Source organism: Chlorocebus sabaeus, chromosome 1 (genome assembly GCF_047675955.1).
Source record: "Chlorocebus sabaeus isolate Y175 chromosome 1, mChlSab1.0.hap1, whole genome shotgun sequence".
Lineage (NCBI taxonomy): Eukaryota > Metazoa > Chordata > Mammalia > Primates > Cercopithecidae > Chlorocebus > Chlorocebus sabaeus.
Genome location: NC_132904.1, coordinates 115,521,495 through 115,547,967, shown reverse-complemented (window position 1 = coordinate 115,547,967; position 26,473 = coordinate 115,521,495). Strand labels below are relative to the sequence as shown.

General features: G+C 51.6%; 2 protein-coding genes across 6 annotated transcripts in view; one reads left to right on the top strand and one right to left on the bottom strand.

Annotated features, from left to right (window-relative positions):
* The first annotated feature begins 5,242 nt into the window (after positions 1-5,242).
* Positions 5,243-13,831, top strand: MCAM (melanoma cell adhesion molecule). 3 transcript variants are annotated; one of them, XM_008021190.3, is made up of 16 exons: positions 5,243-5,368; positions 7,144-7,268; positions 7,367-7,574; positions 7,658-7,728; positions 7,831-7,918; positions 9,464-9,643; positions 9,765-9,886; positions 9,985-10,147; positions 10,243-10,361; positions 10,464-10,605; positions 10,761-10,882; positions 10,991-11,132; positions 11,227-11,322; positions 11,509-11,656; positions 11,946-12,063; positions 12,491-13,831. In XM_008021190.3, exons 1-16 carry the CDS (start codon positions 5,302-5,304, stop codon positions 12,518-12,520), a joined length of 1,941 nt encoding a protein of 646 aa, XP_008019381.2. In that variant the 5' UTR covers positions 5,243-5,301; the 3' UTR covers positions 12,521-13,831. The 3 variants fall into 3 exon arrangements, with proteins under 3 accessions (XP_008019381.2, XP_008019382.2, XP_008019383.2); XM_008021191.3 differs by having other exon boundaries at positions 12,172-13,831; XM_008021192.3 differs by lacking the exon at positions 11,946-12,063.
* A 372-nt stretch (positions 13,832-14,203) lies between these two features.
* CBL (Cbl proto-oncogene) overlaps positions 14,204-26,473 on the bottom strand; it is a 100,880-nt gene continuing 88,610 nt past the window's right edge. For all 3 annotated transcript variants that reach the window (XM_008021188.3, XM_073021717.1, XM_073021722.1), the window contains 4 exons: positions 25,266-25,382; positions 24,821-24,918; positions 23,752-23,934; positions 14,204-22,786 (listed from right to left, as the gene is read on the bottom strand). In XM_008021188.3, coding sequence (XP_008019379.1) covers positions 22,500-22,786; positions 23,752-23,934; positions 24,821-24,918; positions 25,266-25,382 — 685 coding nt within the window. In that variant the 3' untranslated portion in view covers positions 14,204-22,499. The remainder of the gene's footprint in view (positions 22,787-23,751; positions 23,935-24,820; positions 24,919-25,265; positions 25,383-26,473) is intronic.

The following is a 26,473-nucleotide window of genomic DNA, read 5'->3' as shown; positions in this document are numbered from 1 at the left end:
CAATTATTTATTTGTTTATTTTTGGAGATGAGGGTCTCCATATGATGTGCAGGCTGGCCTTGAACTACTGGGCTCAAGCAATCCTCCTACCTCAGCCTCTCGAGTAGCTGAGACCACAGATACACACCACAGTGTCAGCTGCTAACACAATTTTTTTTTTTTTTTTTTTTTTTTAAGACAGAATCTCACTCTGTCGCCCAGGCTGGAGTGCAGTGGCGTGATCTCGGCTCACTACAACTGCCGCCTCCTGGGTTCAAGCCATTCTCCTGCCTCGGCCTCCCCACTAGCTGGGACTACAGGTGCGCGCCACCACTCCCAGCTAATTTTTGTATTTTTAGTAGAGATGGGGTTTCACCATGTTGGCCAGGATGGTCTCAATCTCTTGACCTTGTGATCCGCCTGCCTTGGCCTCCCAGAGTGCTGGGATTACAGGCGTGAGCCACCGCGCCCGGCCTCTTTCCTCCCCTCTCTACTCCCGGCTCCAATATCAGTCCTGGCAGCAGCAGTGAGGGTCCCAGGCCTCGCCGGGGGTGGGATGGAACCCACCTTCTCCAAGGCTCCCCCTGGGTTGCTGGCAGCCCCGTGTGGCAGGGAAGAGGAACTGCCGGAGCGTCCTTCAGGGAGGAGAGGGGCCAGAAGACAGCAACATGGCGCCCCCAGATTTCCCACAGGCCCCCTCCTGTAGACCAGCTGGCCCTTCCCTCAGTGACGACTCAAAGTCAAATTTGAAGGGCTCTCTGGGGACATTCCTCTCCCTGGGTGGCGGTATTTTGGGGAGCGGATGTGAACTTCCCTGAAGGGGAGAGGTGTAAACTCCCAGCATCCTGCTACCACCCCCGCCCCCATCACCCTTCATTTCCCCAAGTGCAGGCTGGGGGCAGAGGAGAGGGAAGGGGATTAGGTGCTCGGGCCGGGGAACCGAGACCCAGGGTGTCACCGCTGACAGCAGCGAGCACGCAGAGCTGCAGGGAGACCGAGCCGCGGCCCCGCGGAGCCGACGCTGCCATCCGGCTAGAAGGCCCCACTCTTTCTTTAACCAGAGGTCACAGTCTCACTGCCTACCCAGGAGGCAGCCCCGAGACGCCCCCTACGGCCTGGGTTTTCTCCACCCTGTCCCCGCGCCCACCCCAGCTCTGCCTTCCCCTGCTGCACTGCTTTGCAAAGAGGACGGCTGGTCAGACTGAATCACTGCGCTGGCCCGTGCTGGGTAGGGCCTGGGGACCGGATCCGGGACTTCCGGAGAGCCCCAGGGTCCCCGCGCGCCCATCCACCCGCGGTTGCCTGAGCATTTATGGTAATGTTTGGGTTGGGGCGAGCGGCCGGATCCCCGCCCCCTGCCTCCGCCGGGCGGGACCTCTAGGCCGGCTCCTGGGGAGCTTAGCGCCGGCGCCTTCCCGCCGCGGCCGGGTCCCCTGGGTGGAGACCCTGGGTGCCGGAGGCCTGAGGTCCGGCAGGTGGGCTGGCCCCCGTGCGGTGGCTCCTAAGGCCGGGAAGTACCAGAAGGACAGTCCCCAGTTGGTCCGAGGAGGGGTCCGCGAGGTTGGGGGTTCCAGTGGGAGGGCTATAATCCCCATCAACCTACCCTAACCACCCACTGCTGCCCACCCAATCCCTGCCTCTGGCTTAAGAGTCCATCATCCCCAGGAAGAGTCCTGATGCATCCACATCCTTTCTCCTTCTCTCCCCCCACTCCCTGGCAGGGAAGGGGCGGAGGGAAGAGGCCAGCAGCTCTCAGGGGAGTCGTCGGAATGCTGGGAGCCTGGGAACAGACCCTGCGGTCCCTGGGAAAGCCAGGCTGTGGGAATCCCACCGTCAGCCCCCTCCCCATGATGGGCCACCGGATGTCAGAGACCCCAGTTCCCCAACAGGGATCTTTGTGAGGGTGGGCCCCGCCCCCCCCAGTTCAAGCCCTAGCCTGGCTCGACCCCAGAGTTCAGTAGGCCAGCTGTGACGAAGACAGCCCCTCCCCCGCTCTCCGCCCTCCACCCCCCGCCTGCTCCAACATAATCCTCGCCATTGTGCCCGTTGCCCCCTCCCTCTGCTCCCGCTCTCTAGACCCCTGTACAATGGGGCCTTTGCAGCCTCCAGAATGGAGATGAACTCACGGTTTTTCCAAGTTTAAAAATAGCCCCCCCATCCCCTAGAAGGCCACCCTTCCTCTCTCCCAAGGTGTTGTGTGGTACACCTCCATCCTGGCTGTGCCTCCTTCCTCCTGCCCTGGGTCAGGTGCGAAGGACGTGGGTGAGACAGCATCCGGCGGGAGCAGGGCTGCTTCCCCCGATTCAGTCTCTTCCCCCACATCTCCCACAGGCCCCCCAGTACAGTATCCGGTTTCCTGCCCCCCCCCCACCCTTTTCCACCCTGTTTTCACTCCTTCAGTACAATCCTCTCCTACTCACACCCACATTCTGGAAAAATTCTCCACCTTCCCCCCGCTCCAAAGACCCAGACCGGATCCTATTATCTGGCCCGGCCAGGAGGTTCCCCAGTCTCCATAACTGCCAAGATTGTTGGGACTCCCCCACCCCATGTTCTCATAGCAGCTGCAAACACCTCTTTATCAGCTTCCTTCCTCAGCCCAGCCCACCCTTCTCACATCCTCACATCCTGGTCAAGGCCCCTGGATCCAGAAGGATGGGTTGGAAGTCATTAAGTTCCCTATGCTGGAGCTGAGAGAGGACACTTGGGTTCCAGTCTTGCCCCTTCCCGGCCTCTGGGGACAGGTCCATCCTTGCCTTTTTACCTCCAACTCCCCAGGGCTCTACTTCTCCTTACAATGAGCTGAAAGCTCCACCCACCCAGGAGACTGTGGCTGAGGAGCCCAACCAGGACCCCCCCCACCCCACCTGGCCTCAATTTCTCCACCTGTGATCAGACCTATACCAGAGACATGCAGAGGGCATTATGCGCAGGAGGGTCCCTCACGTCTGAGGGGCCCAGGTCCACCATGGGGCTGGAGGAAAGCAGCCTTCTTGCCTGCAACCCAAGGAGGGAAAAAAGAATAAGAATTAGGACTCTGCCCCCAGGGCCTCTTCTGGCCCTGGCCTACATCTGAGCCAGGCTCTTCCAACCCAGTCCATGTGCTGGGGCCCTGCAGGGTGGAAGGCCATGGCCTCCTCCTCCAACTCCCTTCTGCTGGCTGTCAATCCTGTCCTGCTGGCAGTCCGGCAGCCACCTTCTCTCTCTTGCTGCTGCTGGAGTGCTAGCCTCCGGCCTCTAAGGGGAGCTGAGGGCTGATCCCCTTCACCTTCCGCTCCCTCCACCCTGCTCCCTGCCTCCATTCCTGAGTCCACTCCGAGGTCCTGACCCCTCTTGCGTTTGGAATCCCAAAGTGCCCACCTCATGAAACCATCCTGAAGCTGTCTGTCCCCTGAGGCTATGACCCACTCCTGAGCAGCCTAGACAGCCCCAGGCTACTGGCTTCCTTAAAGGACAGTCTTCTGTGCTTGTTTGGTGGGGCCATGCAGGGGAAGGGACGTCACCCTGGGCTCTAGGCTCTAACCTCATTTCCCTTTCACTGCAGAAAAGAATCCTCCACCCCCACCTGGCTTCACTCTCCTCCAGCGGAAGAATTCAGAACTGACTGTCCTTGGTGGTTAGCTGGCTTTGTTTTCAGGCCAGAGAGGCGAATGATTAGTTAATGGTGTTAAGTGAAGGAAGGGGGTTGGGCAGGGAAGCCAGCTCCATGCCCAGCCGGGCCTGCCAGGGCAAATGGCATCCTTCAACCATTCCCACTCCAGCCCAGCAGACAAAATTTTCTCATCTATTCAGCTCTGGGCCTGGGGCCAGTCCATAAATTCACTCTGGACGGGGAGCCAGGGTCCTCCTCTTGTTCTCCCTGCAGGCTCCAGGCTCCAGGCTCCAGGCTCCAGGCCCTTGGCCCGGCGGGCCTGGGTTCTGCACGGCCTCTGGCTGGAGACTAATGGCCATGGAGGAGGGGTCGGCAAAGCTCTGAAAGACAAGGCTGGTGTGGTTTGCCAGTCATCTCTGCGTCATCAAAACGCCACCCCGAGCATGCTCTCAAGTCACCTGGCCATCTCTGGAGTTTGCCGGCTCACCCTCCACCTCCCCCAGCCAGCAGAGGGGTGGCCCCGCTGGGCAACACACCTCTACCCAAATCCAGGCCCCTATTTGGCACTCCCTGGTGAAGGCGCACCAGGAGATGTGGACCCCTTTTCTGAGGCCAGGCTGCTGGGGTCACAGTGAGGCAAGAGCCCCTCCCCCTCCCTAGAGCCTTAGTTCAAGAGGCCAGAAGACCCAGGGAGAAGTCTTTTTGGGAGAAGGGTAGCTGCAGAGCTCCCCACCCAAGCAGGGCTGATTTGACTCTTCCCTCAGCTGTGGACCCACCATCAACAGGGCTGGGGAAGAGGGCGTGGGGGTCAGTGCTGCCGGGATCCTTTCAATTATCAGGAACAGCAACAGGTTTGCAGGGTCAGGCTGGGGACCCTTCACCCATTAACTCTTTCTTCTCCCTGTTTCTTTCTCTTAGGTGAGGGGAAACTGAGTCCCAGGGTAGGCTCCAGAGTGAAGAGGGAAGAAACATGATTCTCAAGGCCCAGGTCTGGACAAGTGTGAACACCTTGGGCCTGCGAATTCAGCCCTCCTTCCTTTCTCTGGTCAAAGGCTAGACTTGCAGCAGCTTGGGTTTGAAGGGACAGCCCAGAAGGCACCCTCTCCACTCCCCATACAGGTACTTCTGGTCTGTGGGACTGGCACAGGGTTCTTCTCCCAAAGCTGCCAGCACTGTGAGGCTGAGGCAGTGCCAGGCCGGCGGCAGCGACAGTGGTGCAATCGTTCTGGGAAGCGATCGAGGCCGGCCTGAATTCTCTGTGGCAGGGGAGGGGAGCCAATCGGGAGGCCCCTTGGGGACACCGAGGACCAGGTCCGCTACTGCTCCTCCCCCAGGAGGTCCCCCAGATGCTACATTGGCTGGCAGGGGCTCAACAGGGGTGAGCCTGGCTGGCTTCGACCCGGGGCGACTCCGGGCATCCGGGACAGCTTCTCCTCGCTGCCACCTCGGTCAGTCAGACCCCTAGACACCTGTCACTACCCCCTCAGCCTTCCCAAGCCAGGAGCCTGGGAGTCCGGCTCCGGCCTACCTCCGGCTGCGCTCCTGGGCGCAGCTCCCGGGCTGGCGGCGCCGGGGCCCGCCCCCTAGGGCTGCGGCGCGCGGGGCGGGGGCTGGGGGCTGCGCGGGGCGGGGCGGGCCCGAGCGCTCCGGGCCCCCTCCCCCGCCCCCCTGACGTCAGCCCCCGGCAGCCTTGAGCTGCTCACTTGGCTCTCGCCCTCCGGCGGGGAAGCATGGGGCTTCCCAGGCTGGTCTGCGCCTTCTTGCTCGCCGCCTGCTGCTGCTGTCCTCGCGTCGCGGGTGAGTGAGTTCGCAGGGGGGCCGCGCCCCGGCTAGGGGTCTACGGTGGAGCGTGCCAGCGAGCAGAGCCAGCGGCGCGGCAGGGTCAGGGCGTTGCGTCCGGGAGGACGCGCCTCCTCCCCGGGTCCCCGACCGCCGGGCGCCTTGCTCACGAGCAACTCTTCTTTGCAGCCAGTTTGCAGCGGGGATTCTAGAGTATCCCGGGAGCAGCACTGGGAAGGCGGGGAGGAGGCTGCTTCTGGGAGCGAGAAGGGGTGGAGCCCAGCCTTTCGGGGTGCTGGGGGGACTCGTCCCTGAGGTGCTCACTCTGGAGGCCCGCAACTGAAGCTGGGCAGGAGGCGCAGCTGGGGCGCATCCTCAAAGCCTGAATTCCGCGCCCGCCTGTTGCTGGAAAAGGCAGCTTCCTTCGCTGGAGGGGGTGCGCCGGCCTACCCCTTCCCCCTCCCGCCTGGGCATCGCGCCAGGCTGGAGGTGAGCGAGAGCGGGAGGTTCGGCGGCTCCCGCCCGAGCTGGGCGTTGGCATGGGTTGCGGGGCGGTGTGGGTCGCCTCGCGCCTCCCCAAGTGATGGGATCATAGGGGACAGAGTTGAGGGATGGAGGATTCCCATACTGGAAGCGCCCGCTGGCTTATTTTGGGGACCACATTCAGGTGGGAAGAGCGCCCGGGCACCTTGGAGCGTTTCTCTGGATCCGCCAGGTAGCCGGGCGCTCTCGGGTCCACGCTGCCCTTGTATGGCCCGCAGCTGTGTCGCGTGTTTCTCTTAGCTCCCGTTCCGCCGTCTCAGCCGCTGTCCGGCTGGGGAAGGGGAGGGCTAGGCAATACCCAGCTCGCTGGCCTCATGCCCAGTGCCAGCCATGTCCCTGGGGTATTCCAGGCTACTGCCTCCCAGGCTGACTTTATTTCTGGGGAAAGGGCTGAATCGAGCTCCACAGTTGCAGCCGGTCCAGCTCCACCCTGCCCTGCTCTTCTAGCTCTGGGAGGAGGAGTCAGGGGTCTGAGGCTCCGGGTTGGAGACCCCTCCTTCCACCTGCCCTCCTTGTCCGAGAGCCAAGGCAACAACCCAGGCATCCCAGAGCCCAGGCAGATGGTGTCGAGTGACATCACCTCCTCACAGGGCTGGCAGCACGCTGGCACCACTGACGTCACTCCTGCCCACTGCCTGGCCCTTGCCCTGACCCCTGGAGGAGACTCTGACCTCTCCATCCTTACCAGCTTCCCCGGGTGGGGTCCCGGGTGTGTGCGGAGTGTTTATGGAGGTGCTGCTGAGGGAGCATGAGACGGGAACTTACGCCAGAGTTAGCCCGCTGGGTCTTGTGGGGAGTTAGGGCAGGGATTTTGGAGGGCAGAGGGTAGAGTAGTGGTGTCTTCCCCTGGCGGTGGTGACACAAAAGGGCCTGTGTGCCCCTGCCTGGCACATGCCTTGCATTCCCACACTCTGAGCTCGCCCGGAGAGGAGGGGCCTGGAAGGAAAGGGGCCTTCCTCTTGGGCCGGAGCCTGGGTTGCCCCTCTCAGCCCCTCTACCAGCCTCAGCTGGAGCTGCTCGGTGCTCAGTCTCCGCTCAATCTCTGCTCAGCTCCAGGGACCTGGGGTCTCCTGGACGGGGAGAGGGCTGGCCCAGGTGGGGCGCGGGTCGGGGGGTCCAGCGTTCAGAGGACAGGGCCCTCTGCAGACGCTCTGAGTGGCAGGAAAAACAGCTGCAGCAGCGCTGCGAGGGGAGGGGCGGACAGCCGCTGGAGCTGACACAGCTGCGGGGGCCCCGCCTCCCTCCCCCAGGTGTGCCCGGAGAGGCTGAGCAGCCTGCGCCTGAGCTGGTGGAGGTGGAAGTGGGCAGCACAGCCCTTCTGAAGTGCGGCCTCTCCCAGTCCCAAGGCAACCTCAGCCATGTCGACTGGTTTTCTGTGAGTGCTTGGGCTCCTGCAAAGCGCAGCCCAGGGTGGGAGGCTCTGCCCCTCTTGTAGCCCAGGACCCTCTCCTCCTCTGTATCCCCTCCCATTAGGTCCACAAGGAGAAGCGGATACCCATCTTCCGTGTGCGCCAGGGCCAGGGCCAGAGTGAACCTGGGGAGTACCAGCACCGGCTCAGCCTCCAGGACAGAGGGGCTACTCTGGCCCTGACTCAAGTCACCCCCCACGACGAGCGCATCTTCTTGTGCCAGGGCAAGCGCCCTCGGTCCCAGGAGCACCGCATCCAACTCCGCGTCTACAGTGCGTGACCCCATGTCTGCCAGCTGGGTAGTGAGGGCGGCGGGGCGTGGTCCCATGTCCCCCTCATTTCTATTTTCTTGTAGAAGCTCCAGAGGAGCCAAACATCCAGGTCAACGCCCTGGGCATCCCTGTGGACAGTAAGGAGCCTGAGGAGGTGAGCTGTGTGGCAGACGGGCTGGGCAGCTGGTGCGCAGCAGCTGAGATGGGGCTTGCAGAGGGCTGGGAGGCAGCGAGACTTACACCCTGTGCTCCTTAGGTCGCGACCTGTGTAGGGAGGAACGGGTACCCCATTCCTCAAGTCATCTGGTACAAGAATGGCCGGCCTCTGAAGGAGGAGAAGAACCGTGAGTAGCCCTTTCTGCTCCCAAAAGCCACCCTTGGGCCAGGTGTGGTGGCTCACACCTGTAATCTCAGTGCTGTGGGAGGCCTCTGGAGGCCAAGAGTTCAAGACCACCTTGGACAACATAGGATGACCCCGTCTCCACAGAAAATTAAAAAATTAGCCAGACATGGTGGTGTGTGCCTGTGGTCCCAGCTACTTGGGAGGCTGAGGCAGGAGAATCATATGAGCCCAGGAAATGGAGGCTGCAGTGAGCTAGGATTGTGCCACCTCACTCCAGCCTGGGTGACAGAGCGAGACCCCATCTCTTAAAAAGAGTTGTGCCTATGGTACTACACAGGAACTTGCCTTATGTTTTCTTTAAGCTTTTTAACTAAAAAAAATTATACAAATGGTGCTTGAAAATATTTTCATGAGAATTTAAACTGACAGAAAATCTAGAAGTTTCTTCTTGCCTGAGACCCCCCTCCCAGAAATAATATCTGCTATCAATCATGGTGTGTTCTTTCAAGCCTATTTCTATGTATTTGCTCATATATAGAAACATTTCTAGAACGATATAGGCTTTTGTTTTTTATTATCTAAGTCAGTCATTCTTAACCAGGGGTGATTTTGTACCCCCTCTTCCTAGGAGATATTTGGCAATGTCTGGAGATATTTTTAGTTGTCACACTTAGAGGGGGTGCTACTGCCATCTAGTAGGTAGAGAGGCCAAGGATGTCGCTAACATCCTACAGTGCACAGAACAGCCCCTACAATAAAGAATCAATGTGGCCTAAAACATCAGTAGTGCTGGCTGGGCTCACGCCTATAACCCCAGCACTTTGGGAGGCCGAGATGGGCAGATCACCTGAGGTCGGGAGTTCAAGACCAGCCTGACCAACATGGAGAAACCCCATCTCTACTGAAAATACAAAATTAGCCGGGCGTGGTGGTGCATGCCTGCAATCCCAGCTACTCAGGAGGCTGAGGCAGGAGAATCACTTGAACTCAGGAGGTAGGTGGAGGTTGCGGTGAGCCGAGATTGCACCATTGCACTCCAGCCTGGGCAACAAGAGCGAAACTCCCTCTCAAAACAAACAAACAAAAAAAAAAATTATCAGTAGTGCTGAGAAAGCCTGATCTAAGTGGTGTTGTATGGTATACCTTGTTAGACAATTTCTTTTGTACGATCTTTCTGGGTCAGTCTATTTAGATCAGCTGATGGTTTTGCTTACTGCCGAGTTTTCCATACTATGCATATCATGTAGTCGAGTTCACCATTCCCCAGTTAGTGGACATCTAGGCAGCTGCTCGTTTTTATCATTGCAGCATTCTTTGCACATATCCTTGGATATGAGCATGAGCAGACCTGTAAATGTTTTTCTAGGGTTGACCCTGAGCAGTAAAAGTGCTGGGTTGAAGGGTTTCCAGCTTGCATTTGTACCTGGCCCTCTACAGGGGACACAGGACTCTTTAGATGGACCCCTACGAACCCCGGTGGACAACCCTAGGGTGGGGTTGGAGGTGGGACTGAGGCTGAGTCTTCCTTCCCTTCCTCCCTGCCCAGGGGTCCACATTCAGTCGTCCCAGACTGTGGAGTCGAGTGGTTTGTACACCTTGCAGAGTATTCTGAAGGCTCAGCTGGTTAAAGAAGACAAAGATGCCCAGTTTTACTGTGAGCTCAACTACCGGCTGCCCAGTGGGAACCACATGAAGGAGTCCAGGGAAGTGACTGTCCCTGTTTTCTGTGAGTGCTAACTTGACTCTCTGCTCACTGGGGCTGGGGCTGCTGGAAACTCCTGCTAGCCCCTCCCTATCCAGCCCAGGGTTGACTCATGGGCCAAGAGCTACCCCCTTTGCCTATGCAGACCCGACAGAAAAAGTGTGGTTGGAAGTGGAGCCCGTGGGAATGCTGAAGGAAGGGGACCGCGTGGAAATCAGGTGTTTGGCTGATGGCAACCCTCCACCGCACTTCAGCATCAGCAAGCAGGTGTGGGGGCTTTGTGCTGCGTGCAGATGGGGGTGCAAGCAGCGACCCGGGGGGAGTGGCGGGAGGGGCACTCTGCTCACCTCTCCAGTCTTCCCCAGAACCCCAGCACCAGGGAGGCAGAAGAAGAGACAACCAATGACAACGGGGTCCTGGTGCTAGAGCCCGCCCAGAAGGAACACAGTGGGCTCTATGAATGTCAGGGCCTGGACTTGGACACCATGATATCGCTGCCGAGTGAACCACAGGAACTACTGGTGAACTGTGAGGAGCTGGGGACCCAGGACAGGGGGAGCAGACTGGGGTAATAGGGAACTGGCCCTGCCCTGCCCTGGGTGACATGATTGCTGTCCCCCCAGATGTGTCTGACGTCCGAGTGAGTCCCGCAGCCCCTGAGAGGCAGGAAGGCGGCAGCCTCACCCTGACTTGTGAGGCAGAGAGCAGCCAGGACCTCGAGTTCCAGTGGCTGAGAGAAGAGGTACCAGGCGGGTCTGGGGAGCAAGGGGCTGATGGGTGAGTGGGGCTGGGGGTGACAAGAGTGTGCTCTTCCCCAGACCCTCTGACCCATCTCTCATCCCAGACAGGCCAGGTGCTGGAAAGGGGGCCTGTGCTCCAGTTGCATGACCTGAAACGCGAGGCAGGAGGCGGCTACCGCTGTGTGGCCTCTGTGCCCAGCATACCCGGCCTGAACCGCACACAGCTGGTCAATGTGGCCGTTTTTGGTGAGGCCCTCCCTCTGGGTAGAGACCAGGTCACCCCAAGTGGGGTGGTTTTTAAGCTCTTGACAAAAAGCCACCTGCTGCTCTGGGGAGCTCTGGTGCGGAGGGGGAGGCGGGCTAGCTGGGCTTGCCGCCTCACCCCTCCCTACCTCCCCAAGGTCCCCCTTGGATGGCATTCAAGGAGAGGAAGGTGTGGGTGAAAGAGAATATGATGTTGAATCTGTCTTGTGAAGCGTCAGGGCACCCCCGGCCCACCATCTCCTGGAACGTCAACGGCACGGTGAGCAGGTGTCTCATCTGCCACGCTCTCCTAATCCCGGCCTGGGCTTTGCGGCTGGGCCCAGAGATCCTCCCCATCCCCTGAGCTGCCTCCTTCCTTTCCTTGCAGGCAAGTGAACAAGACCAAGATCCACAGCGAGTCCTGAGCACCCTGAATGTCCTCGTGACCCCAGAGCTGTTGGAGACAGGTGTTGAATGCACGGCCTCCAACGACCTGGGCAAAAACACCAGCGTCCTTTTCCTGGAGCTGGGTGAGGGCTGCATCCCTGCAGGGGATGGCAGGGGCAGGCCCAGGCACGGGCAGTAACTTGCGCTTCTCCTAACACCCCTCCCTCTGCCTCCTAGTCAATTTAACCACCCTCACACCCGATTCCAACACAACCACTGGCCTCAGCACTTCCACTGCCAGTCCTCATACCAGAGCCAACAGCACCTCTACAGGTAAGCCAGGCCTGGCAAGAGAACAGGGCTGTGCCAGGGCATCCTTTCTGCCCTGTCCCTCCCCAGAGAGCCCTGTCCAGAAAGGTGAGTAGCAGCCCCATCTTGTCGGCCTTGGACTGGCTGGGGCAGCAATGGCGACGAGGTGGCCTGGAGCAGGGAGTGACGAGGAGTGTCTTTGTGGCACAGAGAGAAAGCTGCCAGAGCCGGAGAGCCAGGGCGTGGTCATCGTGGCTGTGATTGTGTGCATCCTGGTCCTGGCAGTGCTGGGTGCTGTCCTCTATTTCCTCTATAAGAAGGGCAAGCTGCCGTGCGGGCGCTCAGGCAAGCAGGAGATGTAAGCCCAACACTGGCCCCTCCACCCCCGCCCATCTTGCCGCCCAGCCTGCCGCCTGCCCAGCGCCCGCCTGCCCCTCGAGAGCAGAAGTGGGGCCCTGGGCCAGGGTGCTCCCTGCTCCACTGCCCACTGCCCAGCTTCCATCAGCCACATGGTCTCATGACCTGCTTCCCTGCCCTGGGCTGGCCCTGGAGCAAGGAGCCCTCAACCATCCCACATCCTTCACAGCGGGCCCTTCCCTTCCTGCGGCCCTGAGGTGCCAACCTCTCGCCTCCCTCCCTCCTCCCAGCACGCTGCCCCCGTCTCGTAAGAGTGAATTTGTAGTTGAAGTTAAGTCAGATAAGCTCCCAGAAGAGATGGGCCTCCTGCAGGGCAGCAGCGGTGACAAGAGGGCTCCAGGAGACCAGGTAGGAGGCGGTTCCTGTGGCCAGGGCCTGCCACATCCTCAGGGACCGGGGGCAGCAGGGGCTAACGGTTCTAACTCTCTATCCTTCACCCCTCTTTGTCGGAGATAGGGAGCAGGCCCCATCTTGCCTTCTTAACACCACTCACAGATGGCAGGGCCAGGCAAGTGGCTGAGGGAGCTTGGAGGAAGACTGAGAAACACCCTGTCCTGACCAATGCCCATGACTCTGGGTGTGGCCATTTCACCAGTGCAGTCAAACAGGGACCGCCCGCCTTCCCTGGCCTGCCATGCCCGTCCTTGCTTCCTCCCCAAGGCTGCCGCACCAAGTTCATCGGCTTCTGCTTCCATCTCTCCTTCCTCTCGGTGCTCACACCTTCAACTCTGAGCACCGTCTCCGTGTTTCCCTCTTCTCCTCTTCCCACTTTTAGGGAGAGAAATACATCGATCTGAGGCATTAGCCCCGAATCACTTCAGTTCCCTTCCCTGCCTGGACCATTCCCAGCTCCCTGTTCACTCTTCTCTCAGCCAAAGCCTCCAAAGGGACTAGAGAGAAGCCTCCTGCTCCACTCGCCTGCACACCCCCTTTCAGAGGGCCACTGGGTTAGGACCAGAGCTGTCCTGAGAACCTCACTTGGCCCTAGAAGGCCCGCTTTTCAGGGACCAGTCCGCCACGATCTCCACATTGAGTGACGCTCATCCCAAGCAAGGAGCCCCCGCCTCCCGAGCGGGTAGGAGAGTTTCTTGCGGAACGTGTTTTTTCTTTACACACATTATGGCTGTAAATACCTGGCTCCTGCCAGCAGCTGAGCTGGGCAGCCTCGCTGAGCTGGTTTCCTGCCCCAAAGGATGGCTTCCATCATCCAAGGACGCACTGGAGCCAGGCACCTGCTCATGTAAGTGCGCTGTTCACACCGGCTCTGGAGAGCACCCCAGCAGCATCCAGAAGCAGCTGCAGTGTTGCCACCACCACCCTCCTGTCTGCCTCTTCCAAGTCTCCTGTGACATTTTTTTCTTTGGGCAGAAGCCAGGAACTGGTGTCATTCCTTAAAAGATACGTGCCAGGGCCGGGCGCGGTGGCTCACGCCTGTAATCCCAGCACTTTGGGAGGCCAAGGCAGGTGGATCACAAGGTCGGGAGATTGAGACCATCCTGGCTAACACGGTGAAACCCCGTCTCTACTAAAAATACAAAAAAAATTAGCCAGGCATAGTGGTCGGCGCCTGTAGTCCCAGCTACTCGGGAGGCTGAGGCAGGAGAATGGCGTGAACCCAGGAGGCGGAGCTTGCAGTGAGCTGAGATCGTGTCACTGCACCCCAGCCTGGGCGACAGAGTGAGACTCCGTCTCAAAAAAAACCAAAAAGATACGTGCCTGCAGTGAGGAAGCTGGGCACTGTTTTTGAGTTCAAGTGAATTAGCCTCAACCGCCCGTGTTCACTTGGCTCCCACGGCTGTCTTGATGGATCACGTGAGTGAAAGGCAGGGGAAGCGGACAAAGATGAGGTCTACACTGTCTTTCACGGGGATTAAAGCTATGGTTATATTAGCACCAAACTTCTACAAACCAAGCTCAGGAGCCCCAACCTAGAAGGGCCCAAATGAGAGAATGGTACTTAGGGATGAAAAACAGGGGCCTGGCTAGAGCTTTGGGTGTGTGTCTGTGTGTATGCATACATATGTGTGTATATATGGTTTTGTCAGGTGTGTAAGTTTGCAAACTGTTTCCTTTATATATGTATATATATGAAAAATAAAGCTTAATTGTCCCAGAAGTCTTACATCGCTTTTTATTCATCATGGGTACCATAGGAACCTGGGGGCCTCTGAAACTACAACCAAAAGCACACAAAACCGTTTCCAGTTGGCAGCAGAGATCAGGGGTTACCTCTGCTTCTGAGCAAATGGCTCAAGTTCTACCACACAGCGGACAGTCACTCTACTTTTCAGCAGCCAAACTGCCCTGATGACGCAGCATGAAGGGCCTGGCAGGCTGTTAGCAGGAGCTGTGTCCCCTTCCTATGCTTTCCTGCCATTTGGAACTGAAGCAGCTCAGGCTCACCGCCATGAGGAAGGGGGCCTTGGCATTTGGTCCTACGGCAACTCGACTATTACCTCCCAACCCCCTGAATGAGCAAGAACTCAAGTCCGCTACAACAAAAGAAACTTTATTTAAAAATATTTTTTTTACAGACATGGGTGCTTGAAAAAGCTCTTTAGTTAACTGTGTATGGAAATGAAAAAAATTAATAAATAACATTAGTATAACAGACTTCTAAACATTAATACACTGGCAAAATAAAATGGACTTAAAATGAATCTTAAAGCTCTGCTATTCTCTGTAAGAATATTTACCTTCTGTTTTTCTTATTCTTTACAGGTGAGAATGATTAAATACTGCTAATATAAATTTTTTTATATTAATGACACATTTTTAAAATAGTCCACGAAAATCTTATCTATGTGTTTGTTTTCTTCTTAACACTGATATACAAATTGGGACTCTTCATTCTGGAGAAAGCATCAGGTTCTCTCCAGCACCCCCAGGCTAAGAATTTCAAAATCTTGAATAAGGAGGACTTTAAAATTTCTATCTCCCAATTCTTTATTCGTTAAAGGCAAGGGAAAACTGAGGAAAGGGTAAGAGATAAGTAAAATGTCATTATATAGAAAAACTTTTGCTAAAGCTCACTATAGTCACATTACTGAGGACAGGCTTCTGGTCCGTGTTCCTTGCTGCCCTTCCCTGGGGAAACCAGGCCCTGTAGAGGGCACTAGCTGCTTAATGCTTTAAGTCTGAAGCCTTCAAATGAAAGGCCAGCCACATCTGATGGGGGCGGGTGGTGGGGACAGGAGGTCTAGACCAGTTCAGGATCCAGCAAAAAGAAAAGACAAAACCACCAACCTCCCCTTCTCAGGAGAGTCCATCCTACACTCCTCCACACAACTGGGTAATTAATGTCATCAGGAGGCTAGGACACTTGGAATGGTCCAGAGTTCACCTGGGAATTGTGGAACGTTCTGTCTCTTGCAGAAGACAAGGCATGCAACCTGATAACTAAGCTTGTGATTGGAACCAACCAAATGATCCCAGGGTACAATGCTGCTCTCCTCCACTGAAGTCTCACGGCAGGGGAAAGGGACTCCGGACACACTGCACCTGCCTGTCACCTCTCCAGTCACAGAGAGCATTCTTTCCTGTCTCCTAGACACTAAGGACTAATGAAACTCAAGGTAGAGGAGCTCAGACTCTGGTATTTCCATATTAAGTCCTAAAATGCAGCCTGGGATACAGTGCTGCCTTAGAAAGGCACAAAATATTTGGCTTTTTTTTTTTTTTTTTTTCAGTGTGCTAAAAATTGTTTTGTTTTGAGTAAAGGAAAAAGATATATAAGGTTAAAAATCCCAAGTCACTACAGCCAGAAAACAGATGTAGGAGGTGCCTCATAGCTGCCATGCCACTACCACATGTTTCAGCAGGAAGTCAGGCTCTTCTTTCAAGGCCAAGACACTAGAACAGTGCTGAGCAGGGTAGGTCAGGAGGCATTTACTCTCGTGGGCATTGCGTTGCAGGCTCACCCAGACAGCAGGAGAAAAGAGGCCATGGAAGACACGTGGTCTACAGACTCCTAAGTAGTTCTCCGCCTCTCCAGTTTTAAGACGGCCATAAGCATGGCTACCCTCACCCACAACAAGGTCAGAGGTAGGTAGAGAGGAGGGAGCTGACACACAGGCAACCAGGACACCCTGTTTCAGGGCTCAGCATGAAGGTGGCGCAAGGCCTGAGGAGTTGCACGTAGCATGCATTGAGCAATACTCCTCTCTGGCCGCCTGTCTGATGTGAGGGTAGAAGGAGAATGTAGGAGAGGCAATGCTGGGGGGGCCGGGAGAGGCCTGACATTCATTTTTGGAACTGAATCAGGCAATCAGGACTCTGCTGATTTCTTCAGCTGCCAAATCAGGAGATCTGAGGTTGGCTTTTGGGCTCTGCTCTATACAAACACAGGCAGTGGTTGGCTGCATTTTTCTCAAGCTCTGTACCCAGGAAGGGGCGGCAAGAGCGCCACACGGCTTAGTCTGTCAACAGCCAGCCCTTCCACCTGTGCTCCCCACCGGACTCACCACGGACGTGCAGGGCTTGCTCTCCCCATCCCTACTTCCCCATCTCTTACTCTTTTGCTACTTTTCAGAACCAAGAAACACTGGTATTTCCCACGGGAACCAACCCAGATTTCCTGGGACACGGTGAAGGTACATGGCACTGCTGTCCCTCTGCTGCTTAACCCAGGAGCCTAGACTACAACATCAAATGCAAAGTCTGATGACCCATCCTTCCTCCCTTGATGGACATCTTTGGATTATCAGGTAACTTCTGTGTGTATCAAATGACTCTAGTAGTTTAATAAACCTTTAAGTAAGGCAGTATGAAGTACCTTACAACTCAGGACAAAAGATTCAGGCAAGCAAAAGCATAGTTAAACAAAAAAAAAGAAAAGGAAAGCTTTTATATAGGACTAAAATGAAAGCAATTGCCAGAGAAGACACAGGTATACTGTCTAAAGAGCTCTCAGTAAAAACTCTATCCTAAACCGGAATCTATATTTAATTTCTATCCTGGCAACTGCTCCAATATTATATATTCTTACTGGCTCTGGAAAGTAGTTTCTGAGGTGCCTAGGAAGGCTTGCCTGAGAACAGTACTGCAGAGCGGCCCTCACACAGGAAGGAGCGAGAGGGTAAGGAGGAGAATGGAGGAGATAGGCCACAAGCCCAGAGAATGAACATTTCCAAGCACTCAAACCTGAAGAGGACCCAGAAGTCCATGGATAGTGGCTACAGTGGCACCCGTTATTAGATTCTGCTTTCTAAATAACACGGAAGAAGGCAAAAGACCTGAGGCTGAATGGAGGCTAAGGAAGGCTACCCAGGAACAGGCTAGCTCTGGAACAGGACAGGCTGGCCCACAAGAGGGAGGTAAGAAATCTTGGATGCCAAGACTGACAAAGGGAAGAAAAACAGGAAATAAAGATGACAATGACCAGAATTAAGTTAAACCTAAGAATTTCTATGATGTCCCAGAAAAACTCCCATGCCTTCCTTTCCACTAGCAAAAAGGCGGGAGTAGAGGCTTTACTCCTTGAGTAGAAGCCTTTTTAGGGCGTCTGTGGAGTCTCTGCTCACTTCTCTGAGAAGCTCCCTGTCTCCAGCTGAAGGAGTCTGCCACATCTCTGCTCTCCCTGGCAAGGCCAACTGCTCAAGGATAGATACTTGATCAATGTGCCAGGCTGAGTGTAGTTTTTCTTAAGAATATGAAGTATTGGCCGAGAGCGGTGGTTCACGCCTGTCATCTCAGCACTCTGGGAGGCCAAGGCGGATGGATCATGAGGTCAGGAGTTCAAGACCAGGCCAGTCAAGATGGTGAAACCCCATCTCTACTAAAAATATGAAAATTAGCCAGGCATGGTGGCAGGCACCTGTAATCCCAGCTACTTGGGAGGTTGAGGCAGAAAACTGCTTGAACTTGGGAGGTGGAGGAGGTTGCAGTGAGTTGAGACTGCACCACTGCACTCCAGCCTAGGTGACACAGCAAGACTCCTTCTCAAAAAAAAGAAAAAAAAAAAAGTAGTATGGGAAATTGAGAATTTGTTCATGGTGATCCGCAGAGTTGGAAGGTGGTGTGGACTTGAGGACTGGAGTGCCTATTTGGGGGTCACGCATACCATAACCAGACAGGGAAGCGGGAGAAAGGACTAGGTGCAAAGCTCTGCAGTTCCAGCTCCACCCGAGAACCAAAGGCACTTCCCATCCTGGGTTCTGCGAAATACCCTGCATCCTTACCATGAGTCCCTCCTTTCTTCCGCTTGAACATTTCTGTTTCTTGTATCCAAAGGATCCCTAAGCAGTCAAAAATACAACCTTGACCGTCCTTCACTATCCACCACCCTCTAGGCATTAAGCAGTTCTACGTATTTCTAACAAAAGACTGCTCATGGAGACTGAGTTCAAGAGAGTGACAGTAATAGTATATGCTGAGTTAGAGTACTTTAGATTGAGCTTCTAAAGCTCTAAGGTCTGGCAGAATGATGTGTGGACACTAAGCTTTAGAATCCCTAAACTCCTTGCTCTGAGAAGGAGGTAAAGGCTGACAATTAGGGGACTGATGGAGTTCAATCTGTATTAATGTCTGGCTCTTGGAAGACCAAACTGACTCAAGGATCTTTGGGTCCTGAGACCCAAAGATAGCGCCCACACCTCCAGCCCTTCTAAAACATAGAGTTAGCTGCAAAGGTTGTTGAAAGACTGGAAAACCAATTCCAAATAGTACAGGACATGGTGACAGGTCCCAGAAGGGTGACATGAAAATCCTCCCAACAAGGGAGATTAGGGACATAGCAGCTCAGGAAAAAGTTCAAGGAAGGCACTAGATTGGAAAGGGCAGTGCGGACAGATGCTTTGCTTAAACATTTAACGCCCTACTGTGCAACTCTGAGCCAACTTACCTTTCAACTTGCCAAACAGATTCTAATTATGTTGGAACAAATTCCAACATAAAAACAGTCGCTATCCATGAGACTTACATCAAGGAATCTCCCAGGCATTATCAAAGCTATAGGAGACAACAAGGGATAATGGGAGAATCTTGCCCTGCTATTAATCAGGACAGCTCTATAAGGAAAGGTAAGTCTACATGAAAGAGCTGTGAATAAAAATTGCACAATCTTACTGGGAAGAGCTATTTTAAGGTCAAATGCAGAGGCTATGACAGTCCAAGTACAATCCCTCAAACATCAGTAAACTACTATGTGGTACCAAGAGAAGGACAAATGCCTGACATTTCTGGCACATGGTCATCACTCAAACATTTGCTGGATGAACAAACTGTTACAGCCAGGCCAATAGTCAGAAAACTATTTTTCAACGAACAGTGGTCATTCCAGAGTCAGAAAGGCCAATGGCAAGAAGAGGGACTTATAGTTTGAGAAGGCCTATAATCTTCTGATTTTCAAGATGTGAGGTAGGAGAATATTCTGCTTTATCACCATTGCTGAACACCTACAAAAAGAACTAGATCTTAAAGGGAATATATAGGTGGTCCCTAGTTTTTACAAGGAAGTTTTGTTATAAAAATTTGTGACTTGACTGTTTAGGACCATAAACACATTTTACTTTTCTATAAACACATATTTTAAGAGTAATGAACAGTGACCCCCACCCACCTCCCTTAACCAGAAATCTTTTAAATCTACAAGATAGCTAAATAATACTAACAGTACTATCCCACATCTTGGGCCCCGGTAATGAGGGTCTGTAGAATGGCAGATTATGGAGACTGGGGCTGGGGGGAGGACAAGTGGAAGAGAGCGGCCACCCACAGGTACAGAGCACTATTCACAAAAATATTAACAGGTAAATGCTGAGATGAGAAGCTGCCTGGCATATGAACTAAAGGGAGGTATATTAAGAGCCCATAGGTTTTTCCATTTAAAGAACCCTCTACTTTAGTGGAAGGAACATGGGGGCAGCTGCAAAGGTCCAGTTGTGGTTGCTGCAGACCAGTAACCCAGCAACAAGGCAGCTTGGAAAGCAACCCGTGAAGACACAGGGAAAGCATGAAACTGGGCTGAATACAACAGCCCAATGAATACGAGAAAAAGGAGAACAAAGTGTTGTGGGTTTTTTCACTTTATCAGCCACTAGGAAGGGACAAGGGGAAGAGCTTGCCAAAAATGGCAAAACTCGAAGTCTGTTCGTAAAAGGCAGTTTTAATTAAATTCAGAGCAAAGCCAAAGAAATTTACATTTCCATACAAATGGAGGGTGAAGAATGGGTTACTGGTGCCTTAGTCAACAGAAAATATAAGAAATTAAGCTTTTGACAATAATCTCAAAACAAAAGCCACATGAAAACTTTCCTTAATCTTACCTGGCAATCTCAGGCACAGACCCAGGTGTGTCCTTAGAGCACCCAGTCAAAGGAAAGATCCTCACGAAATGATCCAAAACCTTGAATGCTGGCAGATACCTGTGACCAACTAACACCCCAGCCCATCGATGGGACACAGGCACAACACACGGAGCTGGAGCCTCAGTTTCACGCTGATTCAAAGAGCCACACAGGACTCAAAAAAGGAAAAGTCGAGACTGCCCTGAGCCTACACAGTAGGGACAATAATTTCCAGAGAAGATTTAGATGCATGGAAAAGGCAAAAGATACATAGCCAGTGCTTTGTCTTCTGAAGCGATCTTTAGACTATGGGCAGTATCTGCAGATAAAGAAAAATCACAATATGGACGGGCCTGGAATCTGCTGCCGTTTTTTTTCTAGTTATTTGTCTAGGCCTTCAATATTTAAACAAAATGCAAAACTGAACGTTACCTCAAAATGAAACAGTATACATACTGGCTGTTAGAAGTTGATGGCAGTCTACTGTTCGATATTCACTGCCATTTTCCTCTGCCCCACTCCACCTCAATTCAGGACCACCTCACCTAATGGTGGGTTGTGCCGCTTTATGCCATGTAGAGAAGATACTGGGTAGCCACAGCAAATCAACACAAGGTCCTGTACTGCCTACTCTGGGAACATAAATGGCTCTGAGGCCAGAGGATAAAACCAAAAGATTCAGGAGTAGCTGAATGCCAAGAGACGAGTTAGAACAAGTTTTAGTTCCAAAGATGGTAAGACTAGAAAAAAGACTCATCCAAGGAGGGTCATTTCTGTCTAGATCTAAAGACAAAAGCATGATTTAGATTTTCAGGAAGACATATTTATCAAAGAGCAGGCTTGCTTCTGACGTGGAGAAAGGTTACACACTGCTAAGAAAGTCAGCAAAACACTCTGGACAGAATACTAACTGAACTCGAGGGATCATTTATCAGCATATAAAGGAACTGACTAATGGTTCTCCAAACTGGACTCTCAATCTTCTTTATGAACCTGCGATTACACAAACTGCCAGCCCATATTGTCTTTGACTACAGTAATTTATTCACTGAATGATGTCTAATTACTGTGAAGAATACAGTAATTACAGAGAGTACTGAGGACCTCAGGTGAAGAGGAAAAGGGAAGGAAAGGAGGAAAGAGATGTTACATTCCCAAAGCCACAGGCACAAGAAAGAAACGACATCATCGGGAGGCAGCAATGCAGGGAAGGTGCTATCTGCAAGAGGCTGGGCCACCATGGGCATTATCCCCACTCCTTAAAGGGCAAAGGAAAAAATCACTGCTGAAAATCTAACCTAATATTCCTCATGTTCAAATGAAGACACCCATATAAGCTGAAATTAATTCACTGGGAAGAAAAACTGAACAGATAAATCCTTACTGTCTATTTTGTGCATTTAAATAGCATGTGAACGAAGCTTCCTAAAAGCTTTATGGTACTCTGGCCAGAAAGTCATCCTGGAAACAAATGTTCTTCCCTTCCCATTAAGTAGAAAGACTCATGACCTACATCAGAACACATACCTGGCACCAAGGCAACTGACTCCCACAGACTATTTTCTGGGGAGGGCATGGAATGTATTTAAAGGCCTCTATCTCAAATCTGTCATTATGTAATTAGGATAATCAAAACATCTTAATAGATTCAATGTTCGTATAGAAACAGTGCTTTGGAGTGACCAGTGTTAGCTGCTAGTATCAAATATGACTATAATAGTGTAGCAACAGTACTTTTCCTCCCACTTATCTACCAAACAAACCAATACCATCACACACAATAAAGAACAACCCATAAGCTGCTTGGCCTCAGTAAGGCTGGTCATAACAAGCCCACGGCCAATGACAGAACACCAAGAAGGATGAGGAAGGAGTTGATGAGGAAAGAACAGACTGAGGGCGTTCTAAAAATAGAAGACTTTAGCTATGCACATGGTGATATAAGCCAAAGGGGAGTGTTGAAGTTGTAATACACACTAGGCTTGGGTATAATACCACAGTAGATGGAAGTCTTTAAAAAAGATTCCTTCCTAAACCTTTTGTGCTAATTCCCTGCCTGGAATTAACACACACAGCAGGTTAATCTTATAATCACAAGGATACACACAACCACAGGCAGACAGACACACACACACGGCCACATCCTTAACCCAGGAAGTCTTAAGTCCTCAATTAGGATTTCCAGCAAAATATTTGTTCTACAGCTTTCTGGACTGTTCCCCAGGTAGGTTATCATGTAATAAAATCCACACTCTCTTTATGTGGGAACTGAAGGACACCTTCAAATGCACTCTCAAGACCCATAAAATAATAAAACATACTAGCTGCTCCATTTTCATTTCACTGCTTTGAAATCTTGGAACCACTGATGTGATACCCCACAGAGAGGGCAAGACTTCACTGTGAAGTCACCAAAGGAACTCCTGCCCTTCTAGGTGCTACTTCAGTAATAACTCCCAACTCACTGGTCCTCTAAACCTGCAACAGGGAGGTGGTGTGCTAGGTAGCTACATGGGCAGGAGAAGAAATGGAAACAAATTCCCGGAGGATGTTTTTGGCCATCTCGATGTTGTTCTGGGCAATGACCAAAGCTTTCTGGATGTCCTGGTACGAGTACCCCTGACTCATGAGGTTCTCGATCTCACTGGAGAGCTGAGGCGAGGCGGTGGCAGCAGAGGCGGCAGCACCACTACCTTGCTGCCAACTGCCAGCTTTCCGTTCAGAGTTGATTCTCCGAGGGAATGGTTTAGGAGGTCTTTCAGGAACTTGGGAACCTTCAGTGACATCTAGAATAGGAAAACAAATATTTGCAAATCTGGGGAAATCCTCATTTAACGAGAGCAATAAAAATGTGCTAATATCAAGATATTATTGACTTTCTGTAAATTGGATACATGTGCTCTTCAGTCACAAGGCTGGGTTTTACAGGTTCAAGAGTTTTAAGATATAGCCTCCTCCTTATCACAATAAAAACAACCTTCTAAATATACCATGCACCCTTCTACAAACAATAACCACTGCAGTCATAAACAACTGCATCATGCTTTACACTAAGCAACATGTTTGTGCACATGTAATCGTCTGTTTTAATTCTGAGGGGACCAGAGAAGATACTAAACTTCGCCTTCTACAAATAAGGAAAAAGAGAGATGTAAGTTGCAATAAAGAAGCATTAGCCAAGGCTGAGTGGGGATCACTGCTCGTCTGGGCAACCGAAGGTTGTATTCTTTTTCACCAGCTGTCTGTCCTGAAGGCTGTCTTCAATTTCCAAAGTGACAGCAACTCTGGCTGCTGCCCTACCAGGCAGCCACAGGTGCAAGAAGAGCAGCCTCCAACAATGAAGGCCCAACATGGGCTGGCTCCAGGCCCATTCAGTGTGTGTTCCAGAGTCAGCACACCTCCTTTCCAATGGAATAGAGCCCAGGAAAAAGGAATGTGTGGTCTGAGCTATCAAACCTAATTACCAGTGTCATAAGGCATACTCAGAAAAACTATAAATCCTACCTACCCCTAACATAAGAAGAGCCAGAGTTTAAAGAATGACCTCTTTTCTAAGTCTGCAAAAATCCTAGAGAGTCTGACTACAGTCTAACTTCCTAACTTAGGACTTTCCTCCCATTTAGACATAATGTTTTGCCTACTACATCTACATGCTGACGTACTCTCACCAGAGAAGGTCATCTCCCTTTCAATATAAACATACAGGCCATACTGCCATTCAGGACAAACCCAAAGTAGCCTGGAGACTCACTTGTTGTGGGATCACCATCCAGAGACAACCAGCCAAAGGAGGAGCTGGCATTAGAGATATCTGACAGAGTCCGGCGGGCCAGCACGGCTGGCACAGGTGGCTTAGGGACATCATACCCATCATCCTCATTTTCTGGCTCCTCGGGGCCAGTGTTGGCATGGGCTGCAGCCAAACTCCCTTCACCTGGAGAAAAATCAGTGAGGTGATCTTCTTCTGACACACTTCATCTTCTAATACATTTCAATATAGGGTCATCCACTCATTTTTGCATGTATGCAATCATTTATCTCGTTCAACGAACAGTTACTGATTGTCTACTGTGGGCCAAATACCATGTAAACAGAGATAAAAATAGAAAATAAAATCTGCACCAACACTGCAGTTTTCATTTTTGAACATGCCAAAGGTTATTCTTGACAAAGTTAATAGCCACTGATGCCAATGACTCGAACGTCATCTCAGAGCATTCAATAAACATTTCTATCCACATTCCACCTTGGAAGATCAGCAGAAGGTCCTGTGAGAGCAGGCTTCTTGAACTTTCAATCTGGTAGGCTAATGAACATGGGAATTCAGTGTTCACCACCCCCACATAGAAGAATTTCATCAATGCAATGAGAATAAAAAGGAGCTTACAGGTCCAGGGTATAGAACACAAATGTCTCTAGGCCCTGAAAGGACAAAGAAAAGCACAAAAGGAACCAGTAGTGTGAGTAGGAAATAAAGGAATGGGGATACTTTACTCCTTTATTTTGCCATGGATCATTTTGCCAAAGATTATTGAAAATAATTTTCAGCTTTGTCCTGGCCTGGTGGCTCATGCCTGTAATCTCAGCACTTTGGGAGGGGTAGATCACCTGAGGTCAGGAGTTCAACACCAGCCTGGCCAACACAGTGAAACCCCATCTCTACTAAAAATACAAAAATTAGCCAGGCGTGGTGGCACATACTTGTAGTCCCAGCTACAGAAGAATTTTCAGCTTAGATTAAGCTATCTCAATTGCTAAATATTACATGTTCATTCCTATGACATATCAATGACTTTTAAAGTAGCAGAATGGCTACTTACCAAAGGTGCTGCTCTCGGTGACAGATGGCGCCTGGGACTGAATATTATACATTGCTTCATACGTACAGGTATCAATCTGCTGGTCGCAATCACATGCTCTGAACCAGAAGGAGAGTGCCATAATGATCTTTGGAAATAGAACTGTTATCTATAATCTTATGAAGATTAATCTCCTCCTTTTGCCAGTATCACTAATAAATGTTGTTAAGGTTGACTCTTGTGGCAAGTTACAGGTGTGTGTGTTTTTGAGGTTCTCATGTTGCTGAGAAAACATAAGTGCAATTACCTACAGCTACAAAAGGCTTAAACCATGAAGGGCTAGATTTATCTTTCTGCTTTAATCTGACTGGATAACACTATGTGCAGGCAGCAAGCCAATGAGGTGAAGGGTAGCAATTACCCGCATAGAGCTATATGGCCCAAAACAGGGTTGTTGTGAACCTACCGTGAACTCTGGGATGTATCCAAAGGCCGTAGAGGCCTGGAGGAGGGAGTCATGTACTCTGTGTCCTCTTCACCCTCACACTGCTCCCCAGGTGGCAGTTTTGGCACAGGAAGAGGTCTGGAAGATGAAGAATGAAAAACAGAAAAAGTAGTAACAAACTGGTAAACTTTGAAGTATAAAGTAAGTGACTTAAAAACAGACATAACTCAAATTGAACAGAGCAAAACACTTGCCACCTAGGGAACTATTATTTCTACTGACCAAGACAGGTAATTAGCAAAAGCACACTAACTAAAAATGTCACTTTCAACTGACCAAAGGTGCAGCTTTTATGCTTCCGAGGTGATATACTGGGCTAATCACCTGAGACACCGGTTGGTCCTAATCCCCACAGAAGTTTCATTATAGAGTCCCAGGCCCTAGAGTTAGAGAAACAGCAAGATTTTTTCTGACAATATGTTAGAACTGTACACTAAATTCCAATTCTAAACTCTACCTATGGTTTCAAGAAATGCATAGCTTGTCAAAAGCTTTCTCAAACTCCTTGTTTTATATAAGAAAAATTTAAAATACAGAGAGAGAAAGTGACCTGGCAGTTAGCATAAATTCTGAGGCTAGATCCCAGATCTACTGACTCCCACATCAAGGATCTGGCTGTTAAACCCACATGTAACTTTCACCCAGAAACTTTGGAAACAAGACTTCTGCCACGCCATGAAATGAAACAAAAAAACTCCCAAGAAATACAAAAACACCCCACCAAATTGTAGGGGGAAAAAAACTACACAAAAACCTACTTCTTGGAGTGTGAATGTTTCTCCTCCCTTCCTCTTTATATTATTTTTGCATATCCCAAAGATGCTACAAGGAGCATCTCTTTCATTTATTTGTCTGCTTGATGTTTAGTTTTCCTAATTATAAAAGTAACACATGTAAGTGCTATAGAAACTTAGCACAGAACATAAAAGTCCCCTTTAATCTCACTTGAGCTTTTTTCTTATGTCTACATATTACTTTTATTAGGTTGGTGCAAAAGTAATTGTGTTTTTTGCCGTTAATGGCAAATATCCACTTAAGATTTGTGCAATGCATGCTGAAGTTCTAAGGCAGAAATGTACTGGTATCTACAATTTACTTTGAAAACATCAAAAGACAGACATATAGTTTGATAAGACAAATATAATAAAATGCTAAAAGTAGAATCCAGG